This window comes from Rhinoraja longicauda, chromosome 6, assembly GCF_053455715.1.
Source record: "Rhinoraja longicauda isolate Sanriku21f chromosome 6, sRhiLon1.1, whole genome shotgun sequence".
Classification (NCBI taxonomy): Eukaryota; Metazoa; Chordata; class Chondrichthyes; order Rajiformes; family Arhynchobatidae; genus Rhinoraja; species Rhinoraja longicauda.
In genome coordinates, this window is record NC_135958.1 from 65,100,577 (window position 1) to 65,118,901 (window position 18,325).

Below are 18,325 nucleotides of genomic sequence, written 5' to 3' on the forward strand. Positions count from 1 at the left end.
TACACCACATCCACTGACTCTCCCTTGTCAATTTTCCTAGTTACATCTTCAAAAAATTCCAGTAGATTTGTCAAGCATGATTTCCCCTTCGTAAATCCATGCTGACTCGGAATGATCCCGTTACTGCTATCCAAATGCTCAGCAATTTCGTCTTTTATAATTGACTCCAGCATCTTCCCCACCACTGATGTCAGACTAACTGGTCTATAATTACCCGTTTTCTCTCTCCCTCCTTTCTTAAAAAGTGGGATAACATTTGCTATCCTCCAATCCACAGGAACTGATCCTGAATCTATAGAACATTGAAAAATGATCTCCAATGCTTCCACTATTTCTAGAGCCACCTCCTTAAGTACTCTGGGATGCAGACCATCAGGCCCTGGGGATTTATCAGCCTTCAGTCCCATCAGTCTACCCAAAACCATTTCCTGCCTAATGTGGATTTCCTTCAGTTCCTCCATCACCCTAGGTTCTCCGGCCCCTAGAACATTTGGGAGATTGTGTGTATCTTCCTCAGTGAAGACAGATCCAAAGTAACGATTTAACTCGTCTGCCATTTCTTTGTTCCCCATAATAAATTCCCCTGCTTCTGTCTTCAAGGGACCCACATTTGCCTTGACTATTTTTTTCCTCTTCACGTACCTAAAAAAACTTTTGCTATCCTCCTTTATATTATTGGCTAGTTTACCCTCGTACCTCATCTTTTCTCCCCGTATTGCCTTTTTAGTTAACTTTTGTTGCTCTTTAAAAGAGTCCCAATCCTCTGTCTTCCCACTCTTCTTTGCTATGTTATACTTCCTCTCCTTAATTTTTATGCTGTCCCTGACTTCCCTCGTCAGCCACAGGTGTCTCTTACTCCCCTTAGAGTCTTTCCACCTCTTTGGAATAAATTGATCCTGCAACCTCTGCATTATTCCCAGGAATACCTGCCATTGCTGTTCTACCGTCTTCCCTGCTAGGGCCTCCACAAAGACATTTTCTGCTGCCTGCTGCTAAATATGTTGCTTCTCATATGTTTCAGATGAATGTTTTATGCATTTTCCTACATGTCCGTATTACAGTCATGCATAAATTATGTCACCATTGAATTATTGAATCTTATTGCAAGATAAATATAAAAATATTTGTGTATGCTTGAAAAGGAAAATACAATAATTTTAGAGTGAACTAAAAATGGAGGCAAGTGCAGTTGGCATTATTACATGCATTCAAATGTACTCAATTTCTCTTGGTTGCAAAGTTTCTGACCGTTATCAGTTTTTAACTTAAGTGATAATGAAATGAGCAATTGTAAATAAGGGTGAAATTGCAGTTTCAGATGTGACCATACAGTTTTTGCAAGCTCTGTCAGTTCTACTGATGCTTTATCTCTTGCAACACACAAACCTCAAAATGCATTGTTTTTTTCAGAATTGTACAGGGAAGTTATCATTGAAGCTGCGTTCTGCATGCTGAAGAGTGGCAGGGCCCACTAAATACAGAAATTCTTATGCATGAAAGAGAATCAAGGTGGGCAGTCATGAGTGTAAAAAGCAGCATTCAACGTTCTTAGAATCAGATAATTTTTGAAAAAGGTAAATATAAAATTCTTGGGAAGCAGAAATGAAACGGCAAATTTCCAGTCAACTTAGAAGCTGACCACCATTACAAACCTCTCTGCACTTCTGAATCCAGCATAAAATCCACAATTCAAGAGCTTATTTTTTAGTGCCGAGAAATCTACATGGAATGGTAGCGGTCGCCTGGGGCTGTCTGTAATGATGCAAAATTCTCAAGCTTTCTCAAAGCCTATATCTGCACAAGCTCCCTCTCAGTGATTAAAATTCCTTTGTGTGATTTTGTGCATTATTCACATTATATGTAAATTAATGCAGTTTCTATCTCAACTTAAATAGAATTGGGAGATGCAATGTTCTTCCTATTTCAGTATCTTTGATCAATAATAATCATAATAATACAATCCAATGAATTTGTAATTTTCTTAACACAAAACACCTTGTGAGAAAATGAACAGTGTGGTTTTTACTTTAGGCAAGTGGCTATCTCTGCAAGCTCCTTTATTCCTGCCCCAACATCCTAGTAAAATAAAATATTAAGGCTCCAAAGGCCTCCTCAGAATAGCAACTACACACATTAGTTGAATAAAAACTTCAACCGATAAGGATTTTGCCTTTTCTCTCACTTAAACTGCACATTGAAAGACTAATATATTTTTATATAATTACACAAATGTTTTGAAGAATGGAAGCAAATTTACTACACACATTCATTAAAAATAATGACTGGATTGATATGCATATCAGATGTCACAAATTCCTTTTCTGATCTGTACTGAATGAATCAATCTCAGCTGTGGTAGCATCTGGAATATGGTGCCAGTGCTTTTTGGGGGGAGGGTAAGATAAGTGAACCAGATCTCCAACATGTGACTGATATCCAAGGAGTGTGGCTGGAAGTGTGAGGGCATGTGGATATCACAGGAAGGATTATCTCCATTGCTCTCCATAGTTGAATAGTCTGCTTGCATTCACCGTCTAGATCGGCATTTGTTGTCAATAAAGAAGAGATTATATCTGGACTTCAGGACAGTCCACTTCAGGACAGCAGAAAATGAAGTGGATGAAATAATTTCAACATCATTTACTGTTGATCCGGCACAGATCTACTTGCACTTTATTCTGTCTCAAAACTGTTACAATTTGTTTCGTTGGGTTGTTGTTGTTTAAATTAATACTGACTAGCTAATTAAATTATTGCATCGTATGGGAGGCGCATTCCCAATCTCGTTGTACCCCTGTACAATGACAATAAAGATATATTGTATTGTATTGTATTGTATTGTAACAAACAGTAAAAAAGCTTCCATCGAGAATTGGTATAGTGAGGAACTACTTACACGTTGAGCAGTTTGCAGTTCATCTTTCAGTGAATTAATTTCTTGTTTTAAATACTGTATTTCTGATTCCTTGACTCTCAGCAATACCTGAGTAGAATGGACATAAATGCATTAAATAACAGAATATTTTGGTATAACCTACAAAACAAATTAAGTTGAATGCCTTTACTATTGAGAAGGCATTGTTCTAAATATGCATTGGGGTTTAATATTTCTTATTTCATACCAGATTACAAGAACAAAGAAAGAAACTGTATCCTTTCTTTACTATAATGTGGACTACACCTGTCATTGTAATCAATGAAATTCTATCTTGATGACTTACTTTGAAATGTTTTCAAAATTCATTTTCTCCAGACTGTTCACATTATGGAGATTGAATATTTTTCACTGCTGTGCACATTTAATCAAAAATGTTCAAGCCTTGTTTCAAATGTCTATTTCTATATTTAAATTTGGACGAATTATTTTGATGTTTACATCATGACAACCTGCACAAGTTCTCCAAACTCTCCAACATTAATTATTTTATTGTTCACTTCATCCATGCATCTCCAGCACTTCCAGTCTGGTTCTATACCATCTGATGACTCCAGACTACTTTAAGAAAAATAAGATCACATATTTCTTAAGAATGGAAGTAAACTGGGAAACCCAAGGATCAGATCTTCACAAGTATAAGCTAGTCAGTGTTCAGTTGAGTACAATCAATTTTTTAACCAGGAACAAACAGAGGATAAGCCTACAGCTGGCGTTACCTCTAATTCATATACTTCTTTGCCTTGTGATAGAGTAGGAGCATCACCCCCATTGTCACTAGTCATCATTGTTCTCAGTCGTGTTATCTCTGCAGCCAAACGATTATTCAGCTCCTATTAGGAACAATAGAGTTCAATAAGACTCACAAGAGTAAATGCTCATTATTTTTAAAGACAAGGTTTCATCAGTCAAAACATTAAGAGGGTTGTTGGATGGGGGAAGGAGTGGAGGAGAGTGGGGAGAGGAAGTATGCGGGAGTAGAGAGGAGGGACGGAGGCAATGAGAGAGGAGATGGAGGATGTTGAACGAGAGATGGGAAAGGGGGTAGAAGAGAAAAATAGTTATATTGTGCAAATGTTGACATAAGGGACTACAGGTGCTGGTTTACACAAAAGGCCATAAAGTGTTGGAGTAATTCAGCTGGTCAGGCAGCATCTCTGAAGGACATGAATAGGGCATGTTTCATGTTGGGACCCTTCTGCTCACAAATTTTAGTGGGGGACGGGGGAGAAAGCTGGAAAAGAGATGGGGTAGAACAAAGCCAGGCAACTGATAGGTGGATACAGGTGAGAGAGGGGGTTTGATTGGCATATGGTTGGACAAAGGCCTGAGATGAAACCTCTGCCAACAGACATGCTATCCACCATTCCACGAATGTGCACTTACTTTTTCTGAGTACAGAAGGAATGGGCCGACCTTCTCTAAGACGTGATTAGATCTCAGGTAGTGTGCTGCTAACGTCAGGCTTCAGGTTTGGCCTGACTGCTCAAAAGGTTTTGAATTTTCTACTTGTATCTGATATTCGTATACATTTAAAACTAGTCAAGCGTTTCAAATAATAAGAGTTAATTAAAATATGATTAGGATCACCTTAAAATACTTCAATAATTATAATTAGCATTTTATCTTTTCCCTAGGGTTAATGAACCGATTCAAATGTGAAATGCTAGCAATAGGCTAGCTATAAGTTAACTCAATTTACCCACTGAATAAATAGGTGTCAGAATGACTGCTAGAATGCATTTGACAATGTTAAGGTACTGCTAAACATAAGTGAAAGGTCAACGAATCAAAGGGGAAGCTGGATGAGTCATGGCTCGTATGCAGATCTTCAAATTGCCAGGGTGGAATTAATAGTGCCCTGTTATGATCCATGTTGGGGCTGTAACTTTTTACTTGATTTAATGTAAATGAGTGAAGAGAAAATAACGTTATAAATTAACTAAATAAACAAAACTGCGGGCATATTAGAATGAAGCATAAGATTACCACGTCACATTAATAAATCGTGAACAGAAAAACTGCTGTGGGAAACGGATTTCAATGCCGGGAAGTATAGATTTATGCAGTTTGGACCTAAAAAGGAATGAACAAAGTACTTGTTCGATGTTGCAAGATCAGAAGCTGTAGAGGTCTGAAGAAAACTGACGTACATAGATCAATAAAACATCATGGACAGATGTATTAAATAGGCAGTAAGGAATCAGAATACAGCCAATAAAAAAACTGGAATTTACAGCAGTAATAGTTATTTCTTTAGTGGAGCTTTTGGAGAGCTTCCCCTTCCTCCCCCCCCCCCCCCCCCCCCACTCACTCACCATCAATAACACCACAGTTACATCTGTGGAGTCATTTCCAGCGACCTAAAATGGGAGGCCACCATCAACTCCACAATCAAAAAGGCCCAATAGAGGATGTACATCCTGCGGCAGTTGAGAAAACACAATCTGCCACAGACAATGATGGTCCAGTTTTATACTGCCATCATAGAATCTGTCCTCACCTTCTCCATCATGGTCTGGTTTGGCTCAGCCACCAAGCATGACATCCGAAGGCTGCAGCGCATTGTTCGATCAGCCAAGAAGGTTGTTGGCCAAAACCTTCCCCCAATGACGAACTGTACACTGCAAGGGCCATGAAGCGAGCGGGTAAGATCATCTCTGACCCCTCTCACCTTGGCCACAACCTCTTTGAAGTACTTCTTTTTGGGAGGCGACTCCGGACTGTCAAAGCCACCACAGCCAGACATAAAAACAGCTTTTTCCATGAGCATTAGCTCTACTCAACAGCAAAAGTCTAGCCTCCTTTAGATCTGGTATTTTATTTTATTCTTCAGATGTTTAAATTATAATGTTTTGTTTTTAATTGTCTACTGTATATCGTGTTAGAAACATAGAAACATAGAAAATAGGTGCAGGAGTAGGCCATTCGGCCCTTCGAGCCTGCACCGCCATTCAATATGATCATGGCTGATCATCCAGCTCAGTAGCCTGTACCTGCCTTCTCTCCATACCCCCTGACCCCTTTAGCAAAAAGGGCCACATCTAACTCCCTCTTAAATATAGCCAATGAACTGGCCTCAACTACCTTCTGTGGCAGAGAATTCCACAGACTCACCACTCTCTGTGTGAAGAAATGTTTTCTCATCTCGGTCCTAAAAGACTTCCCCCTTATCCTTAAGCTGTGACCCCTGGTTCTGGACTCCCCCAACATCGGGAACAATCTTCCCGCATCTAGCCTCTCCAACCCCTTAAGAATTTTATATGTTTCTATAAGGTCCCCCCTCAGTCTTCTAAATTCCAGCGAGTACAAGCCCAGTCTATCCAGTCTTTCCTCATATGAAAGTCCCGCCATCCCAGGGATCAATCTGGTGAACCTTCTCTGTACTCCCTCTAAGGCAAGAACATCTTTCCTCAGGTTAGGAGACCAAAACTGCACACAATACTCCAGGTGCGGTCTCACCAAGGCCCTGTACAACTGCAGCAGAACCTCCCTGCTCCTAAACTCAAATCCTCTTGCTATGAATGCCAACATACCATTCGCTTTCTTCACTGCCTGCTGCACCTGCATGCTTGCTTTCAATGACTGGTGCACCATAACACCCAGGTCACGTTGCATCTCCCCTTCTCCCAATCGGTCACTATTCAGGTAATACTCTGCTTTCCTGTTCTTGCCGCCAAAGTGGATAACCTCACATTTATCCACATTATATTGCATCTGCCATGCATTTGCCCACTCACCTAATCTATCCAAGTCACTCTGCAGCCTCCTAGCATCCTCCTCGCAGCTAACACTGCCACCCAGCTTCGTGTCATCCGCAAACTTAGAGATGTTGCATTCAATTCCCTCGTCCAAATCATTAATATACACTGTAAATAACTGGGGTCCCAGCACTGAGCCTTGCGGTACCCCACTAGTCACTGCCTGCCATTCCGAAAAGGACCCGTTTATTCCTACTCTTTGCTTCCTGTCCGCCAACCAATTTTCTATCCACCTCAACACTGAACCCTCAATACCGTGTGCTTTAAGTTTGTACACCAATCTCCTATGTGGGACCTTGTCGAAGGCCTTCTGAAAGTCCAGATATAACACATCGACTGGTTCTCCCTTATCCACTCTACTAGTTACATCCTCGAAAAATTCTATAAGATTCGTCAGACATGATTTGCCTTTGGTAAATCCATGCTGACTTTGTCCGATGATTTCACCACTTTCCAAATGTGATGCTATCACATCTTTAGTAACTGACTCTAGCATTTTCCCCACTACCGATGTTAGGCTTCGATGTTGTTATCCTTGCGAGCAAAGCACCAAGGCAAATTCCTTGTATGTATACATACTTGGCTAATAAAATTTATTCAATTCAATTCACAACAAAACTAAATCTTGATTCTGATAACAACTAGAGAACTGAGCAATTTAATTCTCCTTTTCAAGAAATGATTGCTCCTCATTGTAGATGTGCTGGCCGTAGAGGAAGTCCAGCGCCCTATTCGTACCCTTTTACACACCTTATCCATTATGTCAGCAATAAAATGGCATATTGTTCTTTTATTTATAGCATTATGGGATAGGCTAAGACACATCATACCTGGTTATGTGCATTTAGTTCTTGGTTTTCACGTTGGCACTGTCTCAATGCCTGTCGCTCTGCTTCCAAGGCTTGAGCTAGGTGCGCGTTTTCAAGACACTTGTGGGAGTACTGTTCAGAGAGGACTTCAATTTCTCGATGCAATGATGCCAACTCCTCACTGTTAAACAAATTTTAAAGAATTTATTGCTCCTGATCCGTTAGATTATAAATTCAATCTTTAACCTTTTAAATCAGTTACATTTTATTGTTGAGGTACATTTGTATTGTATTACTATATTCTGCATCAATGGCAATTCACTCTGATGAATGGGAGTCCTTTCTTTTTAGTCCAATAAAAGTGTTTAGTTGCCTCAAAGATTAGCTTGTGGAGTTGGAAAAATGGTATGGAGAGTGGGGTTGGGTAAGGCAGCTGGAAGCGAAAACTTTTTCTGAAACATGTACCGCACTTGTCAAATGAGCTTTCCCCAAAAGTAACTTGAGTAATAATATTGGCAAATGCAAAGGTGTCAAACTGGATTTCAATGTTCTCCTGATTGCTGGGTGGAGATTTGATTTGAGGTTACAGAGGAGACTGGCATAATATGAATTTTCATGGGAGATGTTCTCCCATTTCCCCATTGTTCACTTAAATATGATCAAAATGCACTTAACACAAAAACATTCAATGTTAGTGTTTTTTTTTGGATTGGGTGCAAGAGTACATAGCAAAGGATTAGTTATGGTGGTGACACAAGAGACCGCAGATGCTGGAATCTGGGGCAAAACACAAACTGCTGAAGAATTCAGCGGGTTATGCAGGTGGACGCAAAGGGATGTTGACGTTTTGGGTCGAAACCCTGCATCAATCCTGGACTATTCAGTTATCACCAGTTATGAAAGAAACTGAATAAACATCACCTTTTTCTGAGGCAGTTCTTTTGGATCAAGGGTCAAATAATTTGTTGGTTTTGTGGATTTTGATGTAGGAACTGTATTCTACTCTTCCACAGATGGGGCAGATGATACACAGGTAGAAGTTTGTAAGGTGGCCTGCATCTCTTGGCATTTATACAGGGCTTCTATGTGCTCCTAATTCATGATCATAAGGTTCTCATTGCCATAATGAAAGCTTCTGCTGCAGAAATGGGCCAGAGATTTTAAATTTATGATTCAAACGTGCATTCTAACCATTCAAATGGATGAATAACTTATTCTGAGGGCAGAGGTAGTATCTTTCTGGAATTGCCTGGCTTGCGATGTGCCTGGCCAATCTTTCCCACCCATTTCATGGGGAATCAACTGGTTCTTGTCTGATACCATACTGTGAAGAGAATCAATGGCTTTCAATCGTGATATGGACAATTAAGAGTTGTATAACTCTAATTAGAGGTTTGTCAAGGGTTAAAAAGTATGCCATCAATTGATGGCATACTTTTTAACCCTTGCCAAACCTCTAATTAGATTGTGAGGGGCAACAGCTTTTTTCCTTTTATTTGGCATAAGTAATAATTTCTTAGACTAAACATTGCTAACTAATAGCCAGGTTAAAAAAACAAGTTTGTTAATGCTGTTTATGAAACAGTACTACTTCTGAGATCATCAAGAATGAAAATGCCTATAAATGGATAACCCACAGAAAATGACTCAGCCAAAACAATAGGCAAGGTTTGAGTATGGACTGCCTTCGTCAAAACCACTTATCTTGTACTTACTCGTGCTGTTTGCATATCTCATTGAGGTCTGAATTTACACTACTGTTTTGAGATTTCCGTATTCGTTCGAGTTCACGCTCAAGTTCCACGCGGTGTGCATTCTTCATCGCTTCAATGGCTATTTAAAAAATAAATCAGATTTCAAAATTGCAAGCCAAAAAAAATCAAGAAGAGAGAATACCAAATGGCTCAAAATTTTTTAGCTTCTTTTCACTGCTTTTCCTAGAGATGGCAGCCATCTGCCTAATATTAGCAGAGTTGTAACATTGTACAGCATGAAAACAGGCTCTTCGGTTCATCGAGTCAGCACTAATTAAGCACTTACATCAATCTACAAATATTGTAAAAAAACATACAATTCTTCCAATTAATTTTAATACCCCTACTTTTAAATCACACATTTTTGATTTTATTATATACAGTTTAGGTTTATTATTGTCACATGTACCCAGATACAGTGAGTTTGTTTGCATGCTATCCAATCAAGCAGATAACACTATACTTGAATACAATCAAGCCCTACAACCAGTACAAAAGGGAAAGAGCAGAGAAAGATACCAGAGTGCAGAATATGGTTCTCAGCATTGTGGAACAATAATTCCAGACAAAAAAGTCCAATGTCTGCAATAAGGTAGGCTGGTGAACTGGGACTGTACCCTAGTTTATGGAAGGACCATTCAGAAATCTGATAACTGAGGGGTAGAAGCTATACCCAAGTCTGGTGGTACGTTCTTTCAAGCTTTTGTATCTTTTGACCGACAGGAGAGAAAAGAGAATGACTGGGGTGAAAAAGGTCCTTGATTATATTGGCTGCTATCCTAAGGCAGTGTGAAGTGTAGATGCAGTTGATGTTGGGAGGTCTGGTCTGTGTGATGGACTTAGTACTCACAACGCTCTAATTTCTTGCGGTCTTGCGCAGAGCTGTTCCCAAACCAAGCTATAATGCAACCCGACAGTACAGCTGTGAAAAGATTGTTTGTATCATCGTAAACATGCCAAATTTCCTCAGTCTCCTGAGGAAGTAGAGGCATTGGTGTGCTCGTTTAGCTACTGCTTCAATGTGCTTGGTTCATGACAGATTGTTGGTAATATTTACACCTAGGAACTTGAAGCTCAACCATTTTCACTTCAGCGCCTTCGTTCCTTTATCTTGTTGACATTGAAGGAGGGGTTGTTGCCCTGACACCATGTTACTGAGCTCCCTATCTCATTCCTGTATTCCGACTGAAATCTAACAATAACAACCTTTCATTATGAAGAAATAAAATCAGGTTTAAAAAAATCTTCGACATTGCATTTGGACCAGTGCTGCAGCATAGGATCAAGACTGGGAGGGAAAAAAGGATAAAAGTAAAGATAAAGGTTGAAAAGCCTGCAGTACTGGTAAAAGAGGTGGAGAGAGACTGGGAAATGAAAGACCCTTGGTTTTCTGAAAAATAAGATATTGGGTTGAGTGTCATAACTTCAGAGGGTCAGCCATTTTCATACACATTTTTAGGGTTCACCAGTCCCTATGAAGGTGATGAGAACATATCTGTTATCCTTCCTTTAGCCTGGAGAATACTCATTATCCTTGTTTAGAAGAGCAATGCTCAGTTAAGTTTCTGTATCTGCACATTATGGTTGGTTGAAGCAACATACTGAACGTAACAGAACTGCAGTAAAAACACCTCCATATACCAAATTATGACATGCATAATGAAAAACTTCCAAGATTTTGAAAGATCCATATTCTTCCCATTTCCCCTTTCTAGTTCCCCTGTTCAGTTTCCTCCTCTGTTTATACTGTTTACTGATTCCATGTGAATGCCAAACAAGGAAGACGTGGTTAAGCTTCAAGCGAAGGTGTTCTAAAATCTGAAGATATTAAATGATGAAATGCAAAACTGAAAGAAGTAACTTTAATAAGTGCCAAATCAATGCAACAGCTTGAAAAATAGATTGCCAAATGTTTTAAATTAAAACATTTGGTGTAAAGTGTTTGCATAATTAGATTGATAAAGTTGGAGTTACACAGCACAGAAACAGGCTCTTTGGTGCAATGGGAGCCTCGGTCCGCTATAACCAAAATTTACTACTATAGAGGTCCATTATTGCGAGGGTTTACTGTATTCGGTTCAGAGAAATATTTTGTTTTGAAGATCCATGGTGCACCACAGGTAATATTGGGGCAGCTCATATAGACAAAAAGCTCCAGAACTAAAATTAGGGTTTGTTTTGTCCTTTATTGTTTGCACTTTGCACAATGTCATGCAACTGTTCATTATTATTTCTGAATGTGAACAAAATAATAAAATCTAACTTACCTACATAATTATACCAAAATATATTGTTATGGCATTATGGAGCATTTCTGTTTGGCATTTTAGTCATGTTGAGCCACATATTTCTGGTTATGACTGAGCTGGAAATAAAAGATTTGTTTTGGGAAATTAAGATTTTCCCATTCTTGCACAACACCATGTGCAATTGATCTGGTGTTAAAAATGTTTCCATTGGAATTATTCTTCTGGAGTTATTATTCTTGTCATTGAGCCATCTTATTGTCCCAATATCAGCTAATGAGCTTCCATCAGAAGACTGTTGTTACACTTCCAAGATTAGAGCAAACAAAAACAAAGGCTGGCAGTCACCTGGCAAAGCACTGATTAGTTTCTAATTAATTAAATCATGAAGGCAATGGTTATGGCACATTGTGTGTTCTGCTATTTCAAGTGCATTAAAATTGTATCACATAGTGTAGAAAACGATATACATAGGTTACAAGCCTGCTAAGAACACCCAGATTAAAGTCTCAAAAGCAAGCCACCTCCAGACCACTCATAAAAGGTGTACCATATCATGCAATCCTACTGGTAGAATTGCTGATTCACAGCACCTTTGACTAGAGTTTAATCATGACTATGCTGTTTGCTTGGGGTTTGGATATTCCCTGTGACTGCATGGGCTTCCTCTGGTAAATGAAAATCAAAAATCGCAGATGCTGCAAATCTAAATTAAGATAAAATGTGGCTGAAGACCCTTTGGCAACCTGCAATGTTAACTTTGTTTCTCTTCCTGTAGATACAGCCTGATCTGCAGAATATTTCCAGCTTCTTTGTTTTTATTTTGTGCTTCTTCCAGGTCATTGAATTTTCTCCCACATCCCAAGGATGTGCAGGTTGATAGATAAATTAGTCTCTAAATTTATTTTACTGTGTAGGTTAGTGATAGATTCTGAGGCTAGTTGATGACAATGTGGGGATAATAATGAGGGGATGAATATAGCATGAGTGCAAATTGTTGACGTTTGCGTGAACTCAGAAGGCTGAAGGATCTGATCTCGTGCTGCACATCTTTATGACTCTTGGACTTTTATATATAACATAACATAATCATTGTGCAGTTACATGTTTTATTCTCTGACCTTATGGGTTTCTCACAATATACCCAATATTCAGTGTCTTTTCTCAACCGTTCAGAAGATCTACAGTTCAAATAATGAGCAATGATGTGATTTTACTTCCTACTTACAATGGGGAAATCATAGAATCCCAATATTTACTACTCTGCTCTCATTTGCTCTCCTTCCACCCAGAACATGTCCCACTCTATATTTAATAGATCATATTCTAATTTGTAAATTTTCCACTTTTGGTATTCCAAATGGACCAGTTCCTATCCAACTACATCAATTGTACTATTTATGCAGTCTCCTAGACTGTATTACTGGCATTTGCATTGCCTTTTCCCTGAACCATTCTCTCTTCTCTACATTTTAAAATGTTAGATTTCTAACCATTGTCAATTCTGATGAAATAGTAAATCTGTGACATGAGCTCTGTTTGTCTCACAACAGATTTCCCCTGATCTGCAGAATATTTCCAGCATACTCAACTTTTATTTAATATCAATGTTCCTGCTCCAAGTAACTGAGGTTACAACAAAGCAGGAAACAGGCAATAGCTGTTTTGGGAAATTTCAAGACAATACTGGAAAGACACGACACAAAGGTAATCCTGAGTATTTGTTTCCACAACAGTAATCAGTCACTATTGTTTTTAAATCAGGGAAGATTCCAGTCACTCGCTGTTCCCAAGCATTTTCACATACCAGAGATGGTGGCAGCCGTCTCTTCAGCTAGCAGCCGCTCTTTGTCTTCCTGTAGACTCTCTAGCTCTCGCTGATGCTGCCGATGGAGTTCCTCTATTACCTTTTGATGTGATTCTTCCATAGCAGAAAACCCACGTTCACATGTAGCCTAGAACATCAAGCGGAATATGTTAATGATGAGCATTTATCCCCAAATGCTCATATGGTATTGGAAATAATGTGTTTTTGCATTGTTGGCAATATTCATGGGTTCCTTTAAAAAATGTCTTTAATCAGATTGAGACTAAATGAAGTGTTTTGTATCTACATTTTCTTCCTGAGTATCTTAATTAGAAAGAGTAAATGGTAGGTTATTTTTAAAAATAAAAATGTACATAACAAGGCCTCGATAATAACATGGAAGAAAATAGTATCAGTAATAATATTGCAGATTTACAATTTGCTGCTACAAATTGCAAAAACTACAATGTTTATTCCAATGTTCAAAATGTCTTTCCATAGCTGGATCCCCGATTCAAATCCTTCAGAGGACATGTGTCAAACATCAGCTTTCATTGACAGCCACTCAAAGGCTAATGCTGTGTTGCTAATTTTAATCAAGCTCCCAATATATACAATTTAACTTAAAGAAAGTTCCACTGACGGGTTTTATAAAGGACAAAGAGCCGTGTATTACAAAGCATAATACTAGATACATTTTACTGGCTATCAATATCACTGGAGACCATTTTGTATGGAATAAACCAATTGTACTTATGTAGGCACATAATTTTAAAAGGCTACCAATTTGTGGTTCATTTTGTGCAAATATTTTTTTGTTCCTTCTGTGTGTGCTGTTGATGTGTTTTGGACAATATTATTCTTCGGCTTTTGTTCCAAGTTTTTATTTAACTGAGCCTGGAGTTCTTTAGCCTGGAGTTTCCCAATTTTATTCCTTTCCTTCCTGTCGGTGTTTAAAAATGGTAGATCATAATTTGCGTAAGATTCCACAAGGTAGACACAAAATGCTGGAGTAACTCAGCATTGTCTAAAGAAGGGTCTCGACCCGAAACGTTACCCATTCCTTTTCTCCAGAAATGCTGCCTGTCCCGCTGAGTTACTCCAGAATTTTGTGTCTATCTTCAATCTAAACAAGAATGCAGTTCTTTCTTACATACTAAGATTCCACAAGGATGTCCACTCGTACATTGATATTATTAATCTGAATGTAGATGATATCAGATATTAATATAATTGTTGTTCGTGGTTGGGGCTGACCAACACAGATCTGGAATTCAATTAAGCTTTGCTGCACCAGCTAAAGGATTAAAATTGCTCATATTTCTGATATTGCTATCCATTAGGAAGTACACAGGAGATTAAGCTTTACTTTTCACAGCACAGTTCAGACTAAATGATCTGACTTCCTTGGATATCAAATGCAGTAAAAAAAGAATCTGGGACTAAACATTCAGTATACTAGAATTATGAATACTAGTGTTCAGAATATTTTAAAAATCCCTCCAAAACATTTACTTGGCTTCACTTAACTGCAGGACAGACAGATATGTTTTGAATAATGCTTTGAGGAAACCATTGTGGTGTATTCCAATGGAATTTAATTTTTTTCCGCTGAGACTATAGACTGTATTTTGCATGGGTTTCCTATGGTAACACGGAAATAATCAGGCCGTCAGTTATCTAAAGGAGGTCAATATCTATGCCTTTCTATTGCTTAAATCAAAATTTTGTATGGAAGGGAAAAGTCCCAGTAATGTACACTGTGTACAAAGACTGTCATGTACATGCGGAACTGCAAGTAAAAATTGCACAAACTTATTTGACCCACATGCAGGAAGCAAAAGTCTCTTCTAACATTGCCTGAAATAGAAGGGATATGATAATAGAAATGAAATTATGTTTTTCCTTCCTTTCGTTCTGTGTGTATTAAATCAATAAATCAAAATTAATAAATTACCATTCCAATAAAGATTCTCATAGAATTAATTTCCTACAAAATATCTGAGGGAAACAAGGTTGCTGCCCACCTTCTGTTAGGTGATTTTGGGGGGGGGGGGGGGGGAGAGGAAAGAGCACAGGGGAATGGGAAAATAAAACTTATTTGGGGATGAAGTGGTTATTTTTACTTAGAAAGTGGCATGTGTAGTAATTTTTTGAATTTTGCAATTCATTTTTCTAAAACATTTGGTGACTACACCTTCAAAAGAACAATGAATAAACAACAGTGGGATATTCAAGCCTAAATCTCAGCCTAAGGACAATTTTGAGTGTGAAAATACACTCTTCTTCCTATAAAGACATGACAATGTTGTAAAATAGTGTAACCAAGAACTACAATTATAAATTTATCAAAGGAGTATTAAGGCTTGCCTTTCACACAAAGGGTGGTGGGTGTATGGAACAAGCTGCCAGAGGAGGTAGTTGAAGCTGGGACTATCCCATTGTTTAAGAGACAGTTAGGCAGGTACATGGAAAGGACAGGTTTGGAGGGATATGGACCAAGCGCAGGCAAGGGCAGCTGGGACAATGTTGGCCGGTGTGGGCAAGTTGGGCTGAAGGCCCTGTTTCCACACTGTATCACTCTATGACTAATAAATATGTACTTCCCATTTTTAAACAAAAATGATTCTCAGTTTAGATTTTACCAATTGATACTCATTTTACATTCCTAACTATTGGCCAGAACTCTGACGAGAAGGAATTTGCTGCAGCACAAAGCAAATCCATCTATTAGAACAAAGGTTGTGACTTTGGAACAACCTGGTAAATGACTGACTTCAGGAAAGATGATATTAGCTGGATCACAACAGATAGTATGTTCAACACAAAGTGCTGGAATAACTCAGGCAGCATCTTTAGAGAATCATGCATAGGTGACTTTTTGGGTTGGGACCCTACTTTACCCTGATTGTAGAGGGTGCTGGAAGCTAGGAGGTAAGAGAGGCAGGACAAAGTTTGGCAGGTAATAGGTGGACACAGGCGGTGGGGGGGATGGTATATGGTTCAAACAAAGGCCAGAGATTAAAGCAGAAGGTGTGAGACAGACTAATTGAAGAGTTGCAAATTGTGAAGCCAGAGAAAGGAATGTAGGAAGAGAAGAAGGGGAGAAATAGGTAGGAGTCGAGGAGGAGCACAAGGGGAGGTGATGTTGGGGAGAAAGGAGAACTTGGGAGGTTGTTAGAGGTTACCTAAAATTGGAGAATTCAATGTTCATACCATTGGGTTATGTTAAGCGGAATATGACGTGCTGTTCCTTCTGTTTGCATGTGGCCTCACTTTGTCAATGGAGGAGGCCCAGGACAGAAAGGTCAGCGTGGGAATGAGTGTTAGAATGGTTAGCAACTGGGAGATCCAATAGGCCTTAGCGGATGGAGCACAGGTGTTCACCAAAACAGTTGCAGTCTACACTTGGTAAACCATTTTAACTGACCTTTCTGTCCAGGGGCTCCTCCATTGCCAGATTGAAGCCACACGTAAACTAAAGGAACAGCATTTCATATCCCCCTTGGGTAGCATACAACCGAACAATATGAAGATTGAATTCTCCAATTTTAGGTAATCTCTAACTACCCCTTTCCCCATTCCCCCCCACACCCTCCCCTTCCCCTTCCCCACTTGGAATCCCATCAATTACTCCCCTCCCCCTGCATTCCTTCCTCTGTCTTCACAATTTTCAACTCTTCAATCGGTCTGTCTCACACCTTCTGCTTTAACCTCTGGTCTTTGTTCCAACCATCTGCCTATCAATACCCCCACCCCGTGTCCACCTTTGTCCTACCTCTCCTCTCTCCCAGTTTTCTGTTCCTCCACCCTACAGTCAGCCTGAAGAAGTCCCAACACGATATGTCACTTGTCCATGTTCTTCAGAGATGCAACCCGACCCGCTGAGTTACATCAGCACTTTGTGCCCCTTTGTCTAAACCAGCATCTGCAGTTTCTTGTTTCTAGATAATATCTTGGTCCAGCTTTTCAACTTGTCCAAGTTACAATCAGTGACATTGAAAAATAGTGCAATTATTCCACTGATTACAATAAGAACAGGGTGAAATGTTTGGCATTTTAATATAAGAATCAGCCAGAACATCAACAATCAAAATTACTTTCATATGCAATAGCTGTGTTTTGGACACCATCTTGCACAGATTTCAATTTTTACAAAACAGTTCCAGTGTGTGCAACAAATTGAAAACGGATAGACTCCAAACAGATATGCATGGGTTAAGTTGGTGGTCAAAAATCTTGCAACTGGAATAAAATGCAGGAATGTGTGAAATTGTCTATCTTGGCAAAAACATATAAAAGCATATCATCTAAATGATGAGAGACTGCAAAGTTATGACATGCAGAGGGATCTTAATTCCCTAGAGCATAATTCGCAAAAGGTTTCTATGCACATACACAATGAATAATTAGGAAGATTTATACATTACTGTTTATTGTAAGAGGAATTGAACATAAAAGTTAAAAGGCAGTTATATTGGGCACTGGTGGGACTACATCTTGAGCGCGTGTACAGTTTTGTCTCCTTATTCAAGGATGCAATTTTGGAACAAGCTCAAAAAAGGTTTATGTGACTGATACCTGTAATGGGTGGGTTTTCTGATGAATGATAGTTGGACAGACTACGTTTGTATCTGTAGGAGCTTCCGAGGAGGAACATGACACACAAGTTCCTGAAGGGTCTTGACAGGGTGCATGTGGAATCTCTGCTACATCTTTGGGGGAAAACTAGATCGAAGGGTCACTGTTTAAAAATAAGGAATGGCCTGTGTAAGAGAGAAGCTTCTATTTTATATGTTCAATAGTTTTGAAATTCTCTTTCAGATTGGGCAATGGAAGCAGAGTTTTTGAATTACTTGCGTGGCATAGAAATGTAAGCAAAGGACGAAAGCTTACCAGGGATGGATGGAAATATGCAAATGAGTTTACCATCCATTCAGCCATGTTTTTAAATGGCAGAGACGGCTTGAGGGCCTAAGCTATGTGGTCCTGCTTCTAATTTGAATGTCTACA

At 39.1% G+C, this 18,325-nt stretch overlaps 1 protein-coding gene across 3 annotated transcripts in view; it reads right to left on the reverse strand.

The window, feature by feature from the left end:
* LOC144594525 (uncharacterized) overlaps nucleotides 1-18,325 on the reverse strand; it is a 208,110-nt gene that overhangs the window by 14,914 nt on the left and 174,871 nt on the right. For all 3 annotated transcript variants that reach the window (XM_078401186.1, XM_078401183.1, XM_078401184.1), the window contains 5 exons: nucleotides 13,313-13,460; nucleotides 9,221-9,338; nucleotides 7,527-7,686; nucleotides 3,655-3,768; nucleotides 2,897-2,983 (listed from right to left, as the gene is read on the reverse strand). In XM_078401186.1, the coding sequence (XP_078257312.1) occupies nucleotides 2,897-2,983; nucleotides 3,655-3,768; nucleotides 7,527-7,686; nucleotides 9,221-9,338; nucleotides 13,313-13,460 (627 nt within the window). The remainder of the gene's footprint in view (nucleotides 1-2,896; nucleotides 2,984-3,654; nucleotides 3,769-7,526; nucleotides 7,687-9,220; nucleotides 9,339-13,312; nucleotides 13,461-18,325) is intronic.